Source organism: Zeus faber (genome assembly GCF_960531495.2).
Source record: "Zeus faber genome assembly, chromosome: 2".
Classification (NCBI taxonomy): domain Eukaryota; kingdom Metazoa; phylum Chordata; class Actinopteri; order Zeiformes; family Zeidae; genus Zeus; species Zeus faber.
The window spans coordinates 14,729,750-14,747,257 of NC_137189.1; the positions used below are offsets into that span (position 1 = coordinate 14,729,750).

General features: G+C 42.9%; 1 protein-coding gene across 1 annotated transcript; it reads right to left on the reverse strand.

The window, feature by feature from the left end:
* Window positions 1–1,586: 1,586 nt before the first annotated feature.
* On the reverse strand, window positions 1,587–17,275 carry esr1 (estrogen receptor 1; the record flags this gene model as incomplete). Its single annotated transcript, XM_080023014.1, has 9 exons — window positions 1,587–1,872; window positions 3,534–3,717; window positions 5,572–5,705; window positions 7,524–7,662; window positions 9,767–9,920; window positions 13,835–14,034; window positions 14,588–14,704; window positions 15,786–16,021; window positions 16,797–17,275. 9 exons carry the CDS (start codon window positions 17,273–17,275, stop codon window positions 1,587–1,589), a joined length of 1,929 nt encoding a protein of 642 aa, XP_079879140.1.
* Between the last annotated feature and the right edge of the window lie 233 nt (window positions 17,276–17,508).

The following is a 17,508-nucleotide window of genomic DNA, read 5'->3' on the forward strand; positions in this document are numbered from 1 at the left end:
AGATTTCCTAAAAATGGAAACAGCTGAAATGCTCGGCAGCAGATTTGTGCTACTGTACCTTCAAATCTGCCTCCGTTCAAAATGTTTTTGCAACAATGAAAATGTTTTTTGTGTGTGTGTGTTTCAATATATCGATGTGATGCAATATATTAAGCAGCTGTATTAGTGAGTGAAGAGCAACCAGCAGTTTAAATGTAGAACAACTACGATGCTTTATATCAGCTTGGAGCCTGTTGTACATTTATTCACACCAATACCTCGCGTTCTCTCTCTTCCAGAAAGACAAATGCATTAAAACATGTTCTAATAAGCATATTAAACAGATCTACTGGATATACAAAAAAAAACAAAAAAAACAATCTGCAGGCCAATCTAAATCGCTCCAAACCAAAGTTTAAATTTCATTAATTTCATTACTGCAGATCCTAAGATTTCCCCTGCAATTAATTGATTATATTATTCACAATTTATTAGTACAAAGGGTCTATATCTCAAACCATCTTGATTCAGTTGATGATGGAAAATTATTAAGAAGCTGAATTTTTTGCCAGGAAAGGCCACCCTGCCACCAACAATGGAAACAGCATATTATTTTGAATGCATAGCATATGAATTCCGCAAATACATTCAATGGCTGTTTCTTGAAAAGTGCCAGCTAAATAAAGTATAAAATGTTTTTTAACAGAATATTCTCACGGATTACCACTTTAAATTCAACAAAACCGTCTGGGACCATTCCCAACAAGGCACCTGGCGTTATGATGACATGATAAGAAGTGTTGCATTGAGCAATTTCAATAAAACCAAACAAATTATATATTTGTACTTCACACTGGCCTTAGCGTAGTTTGGCATGCAGTTCATATGTAAATGCAGCCGTGGAAACAGAAGAAATCAATGCCCAGAAGCCCCTTGACACAAGAAGAGCACTTAGGTCAAGGCACCATCACACGTGAGTGAAAAGGATTACTGTAGCCATTTTTGAGCTAACAGCGTACCATACAATGCCTGCTGCTTTTTAACATCAATTGTCTTTTTAAGACACCAGAGATTTCAAACTGTTAATTTAAAAAATCACAAAAGCACAAGTGCATTTAAGTGATGACTGCTGTTGATTTGGACAGGCTGCGCACAACTAGATGGTAAACTCAAAAGCTAAGACTATAAAATCACTCAAATTAGAAAATCGATCATTTCATATGAAATAATTTAAATACCACTTCTCATCTTGCAATAACCTTCAAGGAAACTCGAAACTCGAACAGGGAAACTTTTTTAATCCTCCCAGTCAACCTAATGATACTGTACGTAGTACAGTGGGGGCGGGGCAATCACCACCCCATTCCCCATTGCCCCATGTGATATATACTGTATTGCAGCTCCGGCAATCGGCTGAATCTATTCTCTTGATACTGGATCAATTAAACAAATTCTGATATCAATCACTCGGGCTGAATCCCAATGATCCAAAAAGCAGGTTTAGGAAAAAAAAATAAAAAATACTAGTTTTCCTTTACTTTCCTCCAAATTTGTTTAACCATCCCCACCGTTAAATAAAACGACATTTTATATCTATCTACAGATCCTTACTGGATAGAGGCACATTCGGGGCGGGAGACGCCGTACTGCAGCACACCTTGAGGTGGCGCTCTGCCGTGGCCGTCCACACACCCCTGAAGAGCTCCAGAGCTGCAGTTGCAGCAGCAGCTGGTGGAGGTGGAGGGCTCCCCGTCGGCCTGGACCCGGGGGGGAGGAGACCCCGCCTTGGGCGGGTGGTGGAGGCGGTGGGCGTCCAGCATCTCCAGCAGCAGGTCGTACAGAGGAACCTTGTTCTTGCACTTCATGGTGTACAGGTGCTCCATGCCCTTGTTGCTGGGGAATTAGGGGATTAGAATAATGTCATTGACTGAACCCGGCCTGAAGATGAAGAGGACTTTGACTCAGAAGATACCATTTTTATCTCAAACTCTAAAGCTAAAATGCCACAAATAAATATGTGGAACTGTGCTTATTATTATGGCCTACTAATCATTATTGATGCAAGCGCAAATCTTTTAAATGACTCAGGAGTCTGGAGCGGGCGAACCTTCGACCCCACAAACTAATAATTACTGAGGACTAAATTAAAAGTCCAAGGCAAGGAAAAAGTCGAAGCATTTGTCATAATTCATTTTGAATGTGACTGATTAACACTTTGGATCCACCAAAATAAATCCTTTTGACAGAATTAAAGGATGCTTGGGAGAATTCCATTCAGGACTCTGAGCCGAACCGACTCCTCAGACTCAGGTTCAGGAAGTCCTCCCTCGCTCCCTGAATCAAACAAACAAGGAGTCGATTATTTTTACTGGGTGACACGTCAAGAACCAAACCTTTCTGATGAACACAGAGCTGCTATTCTGTCAGGAACGGATGGATTAGATCAATTAGTCTTGCAATTTTGATCTTGCAACACAAGAGCTCAGAGCTGAAAAACACTGGCTTAAACAACCCCAAAAATATGTTTTCTGCTTTACGATTCTTATACTTCTCCCACTCCCCCCTTTCAGATGTCATTTAAAATGAGAATGAGGAATTTATCCGTCTGGTGGCACAGAGACAATATTTGGGGAAAAAAAGAGCTGGAAAAATAAATCCTCTTACTACTTTTTACCTACCATTGAGAAATTGTGCTCCAAAATGTAAGGTCTACAGGGAAACTCAGCAGCAAGAATGAAACATCAAAAGTTTGGACACTGGTAATGGAACCTGTATTGAAATGTTTATGGCAGCGATATTGAGGGTATTGCAAGTGGGCCACCAAATCATTGGCAAAACACATCGATCTTATTGAAAATAAAAATAAAAAACTATTTATCACAAAAACGTTTTTAAATGTATTTCATGGTATTTTTTTCTTTAAAGCCTTCAAAAATGCATCATCACTGATAGATAGGAGCTTATAGTAGGGTGTACTACGTCCATGCCGGACCACGATCGACGTGCACCTGTACATTTTTTAACTTGCGGAAGCCATTGGTACATCAACCACAAGCGAAGTCCCGGCGGGACATCGGACAAGCGGAACTGTCCCGCCTGTCAAACAAAAAAGAAAGGTTCGGAGAAAGTATAGCGCTGAATATTTATCATTGGGAATTTTTTTGGACAGACACGGAACACAAACCCTTACTCATGAGGTGAGTTGATATTATGTGCTCCTGTTGTTAGTTTTATCAGCGCTGGCGTGAGGTTTAACCCACCTCTTTTTTTGTTTTACCACTACTGCACTGTATGTATGACAATGCATATGATTGTTAAAATATACGTCCTCTGAGAACGCACTGTTTGGCTCCCATATAACTTCTGGTGGGATGTGGGCTGCGAACACTTTTGAGATTTTCAACTCACTCTGTCATAACAACTCACAACCTGTCAAACCACCATTAACAATCACATGACAATTAAGAACAATCATTGGCTTATAGAAAAATAAAATAAAAAATGGCTGCCCAAATAGTCAAAGCCATGCCTTCGCAGCAGGGCTGGTGTCTCACCTCATGTGTCGGATGTGGGAGAGCAGCAGCAGCAGCTGTGCCTGCCTCCGCCCCTGCTGCTGAGCCGAGTATCCTGATTGGCCGATGTGGTGGATGAGGGCGTCGGTGATGGTGTCCAGCATGGCCTGCACGGCCGAGCTGTCGTGGAGCGGCTCCATGGTGCCGGTGCAGAACGAGAAGGCCCCTAGGGAGAGAAAGAGAGGGATGGAGGTAAAGAAGGTACATGGAGTGGATAGATGCATGTCACATTTTTTGATGTTATACTTAACTTTTAGCTATATTGTATATTGTTGATTTTTATTGTCCATTTTTAGGATTATTTTATTATTTTCTGTTAATGTTTAGATTATTGCAAATTTTAGGTGTATCGTATATTTGCCATTTTCTGGTTTATTTATAGGTTTTTTTTCAAGTTAATGATTAAGTTTGTTGTATTTCTTCTTGTTTCTTTTTCAATTTATTATAATTTTTAGGTTTCCTGTATATTTCCAATTTTTCTATCTTCTAGTTAATTAGGCTCATTGTATGCTGCCAATTATCAGTAAATTCTTAAGGCATATTGCCATTTTCTTTAATTCATTGAATTGGTTCTATTTTCATGGCGGAGAGAGCAAGGTTTTAGGGCGTACAATACATTAGGTTAACATGTAGACATGGATTGTGTTTTATGTTCAAACTAGAGCTACTTTCACACCTGCACTGTGTGTGAACAAACCAGACAATCGTCCTGATCATTCACAGTGAGCAAGTGGGGGTGTCGCGTATTGATGATGTCTCCATCATGCGGCAGTTATTTACCTTGTTCGGATCTTCGTGCACCGAGCGTAGCTGCTTCCTACGCCTTTCTGCTTTCCTGTATTATTCCTTTCCACTCTCTCGTTTATATTGCAGATGGGTCCAAATACATGGAGTATCAACGTAAAAATTACCAATTACTGATAAGTCGGTAGCCTCATCTGCTATCTTGAGTGTGCTGTAAAACTCTGCAGCCTCGTTGCGTCACGTCCTGCCTTGTGCAAGCTCTACCTGGGCTCCACCCCTCGTCTAAACCAAACTGAGTATTTCCAGTTGGTGTTAACGCGTCTGAAACCAACAATCTCCGGTTGTGTGCTACATTAGTAAAAGGGTAACTCCGGACAATGTCCGGATAATCAGGTCCAGACATTATCCAGAGTGCATGTTTGAAAGCAGCTTAATACTCATGTGACTACGCCTTGTGACAACCATGGGGGTCTAGCGCCAAAAGGTTGGGAATCACTGGTTTGGATCATAATGATTAACTTACATCCAATTTTTGAAATGGCAATAACCTTAAAGATTTTTTTTTGTGCATACACAAGCACAAACTCAATCTATCCATCTCTATTAGAGATGAATCTCATCTCAAAGGAATAACTAAAGAGTTAACTTCTCTGAGGTCCAACAGGTCAATTAATGGCACATTAAGACCCAGAAACTTCACAAACTGTGTTTCAAACTGTGTTCCAGAAGGTATTCCAGGTATTTTCAGACTCCCATGAGACAAACACACACACACACACACCGCCCTCTCTCCGCGTGTCACGTCACCATGGGAACGCTTATCGTGAATATTGACGATACTGGCCTTCCTGGAACACTCTGTCCAGCTAATGTGAGCTACACTCCTGTGGTGTTGTCTGGCTCTGTGTTAAATATTTACTCCTGGGAAAAGAAAACTGAGCAGCGGCACCGTGGTAAACTGAGTCTGATAAATGAGACGTCTCGGTGAACAACGCTCCCTTTGCATAGATTATTATTTATTTTAACACGTACAGTATAACCTCGTTTTGAACCATTCTGTAGATTTGATGTTACGTTAACATGAGGACTACCGACACAAATTACAGTTTTCTGAGTTCCCGTGGAACGCAGCATCACTTCCTGCTGTCTCTCGACCTCATACAAACTTCGAGCCCTTCCCAATCCACGGGTGGGCAGTTGAAGCATTTGGTGGGGCATTGCCCCCCCCTGTGCCCATGCGTAGAACCGCCCCTGTTTGTAGATCCACGTGGCTCACCAGAGTTGAGCAGGATGATTGCTTTGAGGCAGACAAACTCCTCAGGATTCAGTTTGAGCATTCGAAAGCGGGAGACGGTGGCGAGGAGCATGTCGAATATCTCAGCCATGCCCTCCACGCAGTCGCCTTCATTCCTGGAGAGAAACAACAACGAGCATTAAGCCTTGGATGTAACTCCACTGAGCCAGGCAACATTAGAAAAGCAGCAGGAAGGAATTCTTCCTAGCTTCCTAGTTTAGAAGGGGTTAAAAGGCCTCTTTTAATGGCTAGCGGCTGACATAAGTAACACGTCAATGGTATTACTTGAAATAGTGCTGTATAACGACTGATAAAATATTGCTTCAACAAAATGCGAATCACAGTTGGGGTCAACTCGCACTGCATCTTTATATGGATGAGACAGTTCAGTTCTACAATTGGCTCCCAGCACGGCACCCGGAAGGTGCATATACAGTTTACTGTATAGGTTCTTTCCAACCGTGCTAATGCTAAACTAAGCCAACACCCTCACCAAAAGAGGAAGAACTTGGCCGAAATTAGCCGATAACCTCAATACTTCTAATGCAAGGTTTGGAAATACCGAGTTATGGATCGGTAGACAACACTACACTCTTTGAAGAAGAACCCACTTTGCAGAAAGATGTAAGGCTAAGCTGAAGCTATTCCCTCAATGCTGGATCAATTTAAAGGACTCGAGATGACTCCCAATGATCAGAAAAATATGATTTAGACTAAAAAAGGGCCGGAGTTATCCTTTAATGGGAATAAGGGACTGTACCAGGGGGGAATTCGGCTGCAGATTTCAGCGGAGTTGGAGGAAGTGACAGTGAGGAGTTGCAAGATAAACCGTGACAGCACAGCGCCGAGTGGAATTTGTCAGGCGTCCGCCGCGGCATTTGAGCCATCACAGCCATTTGGCGAGAACACTCAGGTCGGCTGTGGCTTTTAAGAGGTAATAATGCGTAATACACCCCTGGATCAAATGGGGCGTCGGAGGCTAAAACGCTCCGTCTGCTCCTCGGTCTCTTCCTCCCCGTTTCTCCTACCCTTTACTTTCTGTCCCTCTCTCTCTCTCTCTCTCTCTTTCTCTCGCTCTCTCTCTCTGTGGGTTTGTCTCTCTCCTTCACTCTGAAGGGCAGCTAGCGTAGTGGGGCTAGCTTGTTTACTTTGAAGCATGAGGAGGAAATAGAGGGAACAGGTTGTGCCTGAAAAACAGCCCTGCACCACCCCCCCCCTCACTCTCTCCCTCTTCAAACCCCTCTCCCCACTCCATCCCTCTCCCTACATTGGGGCTGTGATTAAGCCAAGGGCTGCCAGCTCAGCAGTGGGGGTGGGAGGGCGGGGGTCCAGGTTGTATTCCTCTCCACGGGGAACATGTAATTAGTCTTTCACTCTGAGATGCAGCACTTGGAGAGGTACAATGGCTGCCAAGGTGAGAAATGGAAATCTACTGTACAATGCTGATTTATCACTCTCTGGGTCCCTCTGTGTGTGTGTGTGTGTGTGTGTGTGTGTGTGCGCGTGTGTGTGTGTGTATGCCTGTGCGTGTGCTTTCCTTTGTGCATGTGAGAAACAGAGAGATGATATGAGAAAACACACAGAGATAGAAAGAAAGAAATATGATAATGAAAGGGAGATGAAGAAAGGGAGAAAGAAAGCACGAAAGAGAGGTACCGGTCCCAGATGAGGTTCAGAAAAAAAAAAGAAGGAGAGAGAGAGAGAGAGAGAGAGAGAGAGAGAGAGAGAGAGAGAGAGAGAGAGAGAGAGAGAGAGAGAGAGAGAGAGAGAGAGAGAGAGAGAGAGAGAGAGAGAGAGAGAGAGAGAGAGAGAGAGAGAGAGAGAGAGAGAGAGAGAGAGAGAGAGAGAGAGAGAGAGAGAGAGAGAGAGAGAGAGAGAGAGAGAGAGAGAGAGAGAGAGAGAGGAAGAGAGAGGAAGAAAGGAAAGATGGGTACCTGTCCAGAATGAGGTCCTGGGCGAAGATGAGCTTCCCAGGGAGGTGGATGGATCTCCAGATGAGGCCGATCATCAGCACCTCGAGCCAGGAGCTCTCCAGCAGCTGCACCTGGTCGTGGAGGGACAGCTCCACGAAGCCTGGTAAACACACATACACGTACACGCACACACACGCACACGCACACGCACACGCGCACACACACACACACACACACACACACACACACACACACACACACACACACACACACACACACACACACACACACACACACACACACACACACACACCAGAGTTAGCCCAAGGCAGATAGTATGACGGAGTCCAACTTTCCAACAACAGGAATCAAGAAGTATCAGTCCATGTCTTCATCAGGATGTCCAGGCATGCTTTTGGTATGTTCTACATCCATCCCGTACAAGTATTATTATTTTCTATACTTTTATGAATGACTGCAGTGGGATTTTTTGTTACCCCAGTGGTTTGACCCCTCTGCCTGAAGAATTCCTGCTACTAATTTTTATAAATTTGCAAAAAATAGACTTTTTCAAAAGTATCTGGAAAAGTACTTAGAGTTCGGATAACCTTTTTAAAATGTGTGAATAGATCTGGAGTGCGCCCTAGCACGAGCACTCAGCCGTCTCCATTCTTATCTAATCACAGACGATTCAGCCGCATTGTTCCTCTCCCAGGCCCGTGTGGGAGTGGGACCCTTGCAATTAAAACTGTGCGTGCCGTCTGGCTTTTAGAGGAACACGTGGGTTATAATGCCTCAAAATCTGGATTTAGCAGTCAAACATGCCTCATCTTCCATTTAGGCTCTATGGGGTGCCAGCAGATCGATCAAACAACCCTCTCAAAAGTGATGACTGTAATTACCACCTTAATGCATCTGTGTGTGTGTGTGTGTGCGTGCGTGCGTGCGTGCGTGCGTGTGTGTGTGTGGGTGTGTGTGTGATGCCATTGTAAATGCCTTGCATCACCTCGGCCGGTGTCAGGTTAGGGGCAGCCTGGTGACGTTATCAAAGCCCCCACCACACAACATACACACACTAAGAGTCTAAGACATAGTTTCCTAGTAGCATATTTTCAGTGAATTATAACATACAAATGAAAAGTATGTGGATGAAATCTAATTGTTCAAATGTTCTTGCTCTGAAGAGCATTGACAATTGCTGCTATTTGACCAGAGGTTCACAAAAATCTTGACCACCGATTGGGTTTCTTAAAATTTGTGATGGCATCCAACAGAGGGTGAACTGAGAGCCTGGCGATATATAACCATACATGATTCAGTAATCTACAACAGCCTGTTATGTTACATTTATGACATGTGACAATTGGCCATTGATGTCCATGTTTTCTGCTTTAACTTTGATTGTTAGCATATAGCAGATGTTGTATTCATCCCCACAATCAAAACTGAAGTTAGGCATTTTAACAATTCAACCTGGCTCCTATATGCCCCAAGGCCCTGGGGTCAGTATCATTTGAGAGAATCCTTTTGTTCTTGAAGAGAATTTAGCTGTTCAGACTCTTCAACTGTGCCTTGCTTTGGTACCAAATACATTTTGGTCTTTTATTGAGCTCAGAGTCGGCCCTCTGAACCGGCATTCTAGCTAATAGCTGCTGTCAGTGTACTTGAGTGGATGGACTCATGTCAGCAGGACAGCTCCGTTAAAACTATTTACTTAAATTCAAGCATCGAGGGGGAATTATCCAGGTAGAAGCCGACTTCCTCTGCCTTTCACTCAAGATCGATATAGTGTTGAAAAGCTGGGGATTATTATATTTACTGGGAAAGACGGTTCATCTTGAAACCACTGAATGAAGGATGCAGCTGCTAAATGATACTGGGTGAAATCTCAAAGCCATGGGTGAGGGCATTACTAACAGCATTATTAGTGTTACTCCTGGGATATTAATGGGCAATGAGGACATTTAAAAAAAAAAGTAAAGGAAATTCTTCCAAACTCACCTTTGGCCATTTTCCCACGTGCTGGAGCCCCAGCATTTAACAATATCACTAGTTGCAAAAATAACCAAAAGGATCTGAGTCAAAAATGGCTTTTTGAGAAGCACCCAGCTGGTCAATGTGGATGAAAGAAATATTTAGCATAGGCAGGAAAACGGGCAAATTGGAAGCAGTTCCTATTCTGAACCAGTTATGAATCCTCAGTCCTATGTTTAATACAACTTTAATTTGGAGATATTACTTATGACAGGTATGGTTTCTCTCACCTGGGATCTTCTTGGCCCAGGCAATCATGTGGACCAGCTCCTTGTCGGCCATGCTGGTGAGCAGCATCATCATGGTGACCTCGGTGTAGGGTCTGCTCAGCTTCTGGCGCGAGCACAGCACCGGGGGCTCGGCGCCGTGTAGGAGCAGCAGCACCTAGAGGAGATGAAGGCACCGTCTCAACTGTTTGTGGTTTAAACAGTTTTTGGTGAGAGGAAGTGAAAAGAACCACATGTTGTCCAGATCTGCTACAGTGTTGGCACTATACACCTTGATGTTTGGGGAAATTAAATTTTTCCTGTAGTGTCTATGACTCTATGAATTAAAAATAATAATAAAAAATATATTTTTAAAGAAAATAACAAATAATAATAATAATAATAATAATAATAATAATAAATATGGTGTCACATACTTGATGTCATTCATTCACCAAATAAATAATAATAAATAAATAAATACACGATAACATAAAATTGTTTTACATACGGTAATATTAAACAGTTACGTTTAAATAAGGATTAATGGGCGATTCGTTAAAAAATGTGTGTGTGGCGGAGCACGGAATTCTGGGTTAACATAATGGTAATTACGGACATGCGTATCATACTACTACGGTACTACTGCGTAGCAAAATCCACACATAAGAGTGACGACAGCACAATGGAGAAATACAAACATAAAAGCGGGTTTCAGAAAGTTAAAGAAGTAGTCGAGAAAGAAAAAGCAAAGCTTCTAAAAAAAGGCAGTTTCTTTAAGAGGAAGACGTCTGTTTTGTTGCTCCGATACCAGATCTTGCCAAGTATTTGTCACTCTGTTTTCCTGGTCAATATTTCATTTAGGCATCAACTGTGCAGTGCATTTCACTGTTGCGGGTCATTTTAAAGCTGAATGCTTTGAATTATTTTATTCGCTACTGACATCACGTTATGTTACCATAACATTTAAGGTATTCTTATATATGAGAAATCTTAAACAAGAACCTGATCACAATTCTGGTGAGGTAAGTTAAATAGTGAACAAGGTTGCTATTGTAATGGAACAATCCGTACTGAAGGCCGGAGGAAGACAGGCTGCAGACTGAATAGCAAGTGGAACATGACACATTGTGATGGGGGTCCGCCTTGACAATCTTGCATTGGGGCCCGCTGACTCGTTACGCCACTGGCAGCTGGTACCGGATAAGAAATGGACATTTGGCGTCATTTTTGGCATTGTCCTGGCAAGCTTATACAAACATTCAAAAATCCCTTTGGTCCCAGAGACATCCCAGGGAAGAGCTCTGTTCATCCCAAACACATTAGTCACACGCACGTCTGTCTACGTGGGTTGTCTGTGAACGCTATGCAGTCCAAACAGCTGGCGCAAGTCGCTGGATGGAAATGGTGTTCGAGAGACGAAGCTGTGACTTATATACCTTCGGATGTCACAAAGTGGCCAGCTCCAGAAACGAATGAAATTATGACAGTTTTTCACTGATTTCTGCTCCAAATGTAGATCGATAGTGATCAAACTCAAGCGACAAGACGTCTGAGATGTCCCTGTTTGAATGAGACCTCAACCATGTCTCAGTGTACTGCCGTTTTCGTGTTTCAGATCATTTTAGCCTGAAAAACGCAGAGAAGAATAATTAAAAAAACGTTTTGGAAAAAAACTGGGAAACATTTTGCTTCATTGGTTTCATCTCTCAATAATGCTGCAGGGTTGCTTTCTTCTGCTGGGGCTACAGACAACATGTCATCAAAGTGCTGCCATAATACTTCCTGTACAATATCAACTAGTTGGAAACATGTTTCCATAAGCAAACCATGTTGTCGTTTATCAGTTAATGTTTCATCAACATTTTCATCTTCTGAAATAAAATCTGCATTTTCAATATTATCAATGCACATAGATTCATTATTGTTGTTTGATTAAAATTGTTTGTTGTGATTGTTGTTTCTTTAAAACAACGGTTTATTTTTTACTTTCAACCAAACCTTGTGATTGATATAACTAACCTTGTTGTGTGTGAAAGTACATGTGCAGTCTCAGTAACGTTTGGTCTCATATGTGTAAATTATGACATATTTACGCATGTTTACGTATTTACGGAGGTTTCCGAAGGTATTCCAATTTACGTAATTTTAGTGGTGACTTCTTTCCTTCCATTAAAGTTACGTTTCCATGAAATACCAAAAACGGAAAACATTGTGGTATTTGTGTAAGTACTTACCATATCATGGCTTTCCAACACCTTGCTGGATCTTGAACGCATGATTTACACGCACAGTCGAGTGGATTCGACTTGATGTGGACACAGGTTTTTGTGGACTAATGTTTTTTCGTATTTTTTCATGAATCCATCAAAGTAATGGGGACCAAAGAGATAAAATATCAATCAAACAGATCCACAGACATCTACCAGGTAAGAAAGTACATAAACATATACACAGTTTGTAATTTGTAACCACTACAGAGTGAAGGAGTCTACACCGCACATGGTGCAAACGTCCATTCTGAATCAGAACCTGCGCATTTATAGCACATAGTATGATGATGTCATAAAGCGTCTAACTGTAAATATTGTCTCGTTCCATTTGTCTTTGGACGTTGGTGTGCTGGCGACGCACAACCACCAGGCTACTGTGGGTCAAATTTGGTTTTTCACTAATTTCTGCTCCGTATGTGGATCTATTTGGATGAAACTTCAACCACGAGATGTTTGTGAAATACCGGTTAAAACAACACCTCAACCGTGTTCTTAACTTTTGTCATTGTTGTATTCCAGATAGTTTTATCCCTGTTGTAGATACTTTGGCATTCGATGACTACGACCGCATCTGTGATTTGGGCCAAATTTGGTCCGTTTTTCACTAATTTCTGCTGCATATGTGAATCGATTTTGATGAAAGTTGAACCATGACATACAAGACGTAAACAGTGTTTGTAACTTCTGCTGCCGGTCTGTTTCAAATAGTTTTAGCCGAATTTTGGAGTCAAAGTTTTTTCGAATTTTTACCGAGCAACTACAATAGGGGATCCAGCCCTGTGGGCTGGACCCCGAATAAATATACCTGCAGGCAGCAATACTGGGGTTCCAGTATCAACACAAGGGATGCAACGGTATGTATCACTGTTTTGGGGCCACCGTTAACGGTACAGTTTCAGGATCTTTATATTCAAGAATTTTTTTTTCGAAACAAAACAGGTTAAAAGGTGGGGGGTTCAAGTTCATCTGAATGGAGGGGAGGTGCCCAGGATAGTGGATAATTAAAATAAAAATTTTCGTTATAATATAAAAAAAAAAAAATTCACAATAAATAAATAAAATACTGTGTGAGGACACAAACACGGAATAAGTTTTAGATTGTTTCTACTCCTACAGTTTGTGTGCTACGACTGGCTCGAATGGCGAAAAATAAGGAGGGACACGGCACTGAGTTAGATGCGAACAGAATGCGTTTATATTTACAAAAAGGGCAGAGGAGAAAGAGAAAGAATATCAAAGAAAAAAGCCCTGCCGATGTCAAGCAGGTAAGGCGATATATGAACTCACACACGCGCACACACACACACACGGTTTGCACACACTACAGAGCGATGTAGTCTACACTACGGCCCTTGCACGGTGCAAATGTGCGTTCGTAGCCACAACCTCCATATATATAGCAAATTGTATGATGTTGTCACAAAACGTCTTACTCCACAAACTCATCTCGCTCCACCACAAAGCCACCCAAAGTTGTAGAACCTTGGTTTGTGAACGATGCAAGAACATTTGGCTACTTCCAGCCTTCTGAGCTAATTTTCTCAACCGTGTCTGTAGCTCCAGCGGTTGCCATGTTCCAGACACTTTTAGCCCGAAAAATGCCTAGGATTATAATAAAAATAAAAATCCGAACAAGGGCTCGACCCCTAATAACAACAAGAAATAATACATAAAAAAATCCATTAAAAAAGATACATATACAATAATAGTGAATAAAAATTTAATATTAAAACCAAAAAAAAATTGTGACATAAGGGATGCATTGATAGAAAATAAAATGGTAGGAAGGGAAACGGGGGTATAAACTACAGTGTGCTACCTGGTCAGGAGGAATCAAGATTTTGGCTGCTCTCACTCCCCTGGTTCCCTCCTCTTCTCTGGCACTGCTGCTGTTTTTCCTCCCATCCAGAGGGGGCACTGTTCTGTGTTCTAGCTGTCTGGGGCCCTTGTATCTGTCGCCAGTGGCGCTGCGTCTCTTTTCACGGCGTAAAACACGACTCCCGCGGTCCTTTCGCATACCTGGAACGTAGAGAACGGAGGGCACGTGACATAGACAACACCCACACATGACGTCATATTCAGCCCCCAGTGCAGAATTTGAGAGCGTGCATGGATGCCTGTGTGGTTCAAGAAGTATGAAAACAAAAATGTGGGTGTGTGCTAATCAGTTGTTGTACTCCTTAAGAGGAAACAGTTTCAAGGCCATGTTAAAGTTAGTCTCCAGCGTATCTCCTTTTAGTAACACATACTTGGCATCGATCCCTTAAGCATCAACAGAGCAAAAGCATTTTGTTTGACAGATGGCAATTAAACCTGCATTAAAGGAGTACCTACAGTATATTTAAGGTTTAATAAGCGTAAATACAGATGAAAAATAAAGATCATGAAGAGCTTATAAATACCAGTAGTAGTAGTAGATAGATAGATAAATAGTTTGGTATAGACAGACAGACAGACAAACAGACAGATATATAGATAGATAGATAGATAGATAGATAGATAGATAGATAGATAGATAGATAGATAGATAAGGTAGGTAGATAGGAAGGTAGTTGGAGAGATAGATAGATACCTCCTTTCATCATGCCCACTTCGTAACATTTCCTGAGGCGACATGCTTGGCAGCTCTTCCTCCGATTCCTGTCGATAGTGCACTGATTGGTTGCTGGGCACATGTAGTCATTGTGACCTAAAATGGGAAAAAAAAACAAAAAACAATTGCATGACTGAAATTACACTCCAGATCTGAGAGCAGGTTTGGTTATTTGGTAGTGAGGAACAGCCGATCCCTCTTCCCAACTTGATCTGGCATTAAAAAAAAAATATATATATATAACAATTCCATCTTTGCCTTGTCATTACCATGGATACTGTTTAAATGATCAGTCTTTTGCTCCAAAGCCATGAAAGACCATAAAACTGCTCCACAGAGATGTTCCACGTGTATGAAGCAGGAGTAAGCCCGTTTTCAATCACTTTCCATTTCCTTATTCCCTGTGTCTCTGCGTTCTCTTGCTACTCTTGTCCTCTTTAATGTCACCCGCTGTGCCATTCATATCTGTCAGACACAAAGACATTCTCCTTCACGTACCGTTTGTCCACATATAGATAAAAACAACCATAAATTGAGACTTACTCAACTGAAAAAAGGGACTTTTTACTGTGGGACTGGGACTGTGCAGAGACACACACAATCACACACACACACACACACACACACACACACACACACACACACACACACACACACACACACACACACACACACACACACACACACACACACACATACACACACAGAGTCCCAACCCAGAATTGCACAAACAAACACAAAGCCGTGTTGATGGTAATGTTTCGGTGCCAGAACATCCATTTTCTAGGGCTCGGGCTGTTTCTTTGATGATCTTTCTTTGACGTGATGGATGAAATCACCTCGCTAGCTCTATTGTTGACGGATAGCGAGACTCATTCCTTGCAGGGGCACGGTGCTCCATCTGGAACCTATCTACGACGTGCCGCGTCACCCATGGGCAGCTGCACTTCTCAAATAAACTATTAACCAGAATGGATGAGAGAGAGATGTAGTATTTTGCAAGTGCATTCATTATTACTGAAATAATGACAAGTAATCCTTGAACAGAAACATCCGTCCGAATAGTTCTAGTGACACTAGTGAATACCAAATCATAAAAATCTCATTTGATATACATATGTTCTGAAAATATAAATAAAAATGAGGAGCACTAAAGGAAGAAAAGGTGCCCTCCTACCCTGAATGCTCCGCTTGAAGAAGGCCTTGCAGCCCTCACAGGACCAGACCCCGTAATGGTACCCGGAGGCGTAGTCGCTGCACACGGCGCAGTAGCGTGTTTCTTTGGCCATCTCAAACACCGCGCCCCCCCCTGCTCCGGACCCCGACACAGCCCCGGACCCCAACGCTCCGTAGGGCTCCAGCCCATCAGCAGCGCTGAGGAGGTCGTCCCTTGAACCAGACGCCACATTTGACCTTGAAAGATTTTTCCAAAAAATAAAAAAGACTGTGGTTTTAGTGGTGAGCATCATACATGTGGACACACACACACACACACACACACACACACACACACACACACACACACACACACACACACACACACACACACACATTTGCTTTAAGCAAGCTAAGCCAAGCTAAATATGTTTTAGAAACTCAGAAAGCACTAATTCAAGGATTCTGTGAATGGTCTGGCAGATGGAAGTGATGCTTTCCACTAAATCAGGAAACAAACTGTACTTGTGTTCTTTGATTGTTTTTACATATTGTTCTTTCCTCAAGGCCCTTAACAAAGTCCTTAATCTCTGGAATTAAATACCCGGGCAATGCTTGATCCTTTTCTATTAAGATAATGGCGATGTTTTGCCATTAGAGAAGACATAAACCCAGAATGTTGTTATATAATCGAATCTGTATGTACTTAATTGCATTTTTGAGGACAAAACAAAAAAATTATCAATGGCATAATTATGGACATGAGTGAGCGATAGCGACTTTTTTTATTTTGAATCTCCGTATTTCCTGTTAAAAAAAAAAAAAAAAAACTTTTTAAAGGGAAGCACATCAAATGCATGTGTATTGACAAAGACAGTGTAAATAAATGTCACTAAATAAGATCAGTACTAGGTGTAGCATCCGCCAGTCACTTCAATGGCAGTTGAGGCGAGTCACTCTGTATCCAAATTTTAGAGATTATGGCAAAACAAATACTTGATAATGGAATGGAAGCAGAAAGAGCATCACTCACCTGTAGACGGGTGTGGCGGTGGCCTCCAAGTAGTAAGGCTGACTGGACAGGCCCGGGTGGCTGGGGGGGTGCAGGAAGGGGCTTAGCTGGGGGCTGGAGGGCACGAACACCAGGGGGCTGGTGGGGCCGCTACCCAGGGACTGCAGGCTGCCGTCCGACGGAGGTCCGTGGGCGTCCAGTGGAGCTGAGTAGTAGCCAGCGGCGGCGTGATTATAGAGTGGAGTCGGGGCGGCGTAGTCGTACACCCCCTCCAGGAAGTCTACGGAGGCCATCCCTCCTGGGCCCCGGCTCTCCTCGGGGTACATATCACTGAGGGTGCCACGCGGCGGGGGGGAGGAGAGGGTCTCCAGTGCTGTGGAGGAGGAGGAGGAGGAGGAGGAGGAGGAAGAGGAGGAGGAGGAGGCCGGGTCGATCCGAGATCTGAGCGCGGGTCCACGAGGCTGCCGGCACTGAGCTGCGCTGCTCTGCCTGAGCAACATCACAGCACAGCAACACTGATAAGCAGCATGATTTAGACTGAACGTTCCCCTATGGAGGGAGGGAGGGCGGGAGGAGGGGCGGGGCAGGGGGAGAGTACTGCTCTCACTCCCTGTCTCCCTCTCTCTCTTTATTCTCTAACTGCTCTCCCTCCACGGCTTTTCCTTCCCAAAAGAGATTTTCAGGTAACTTTGCAGCTGCTGTGGATGTGGAGGCGACGGGGGGGGGAAACAGA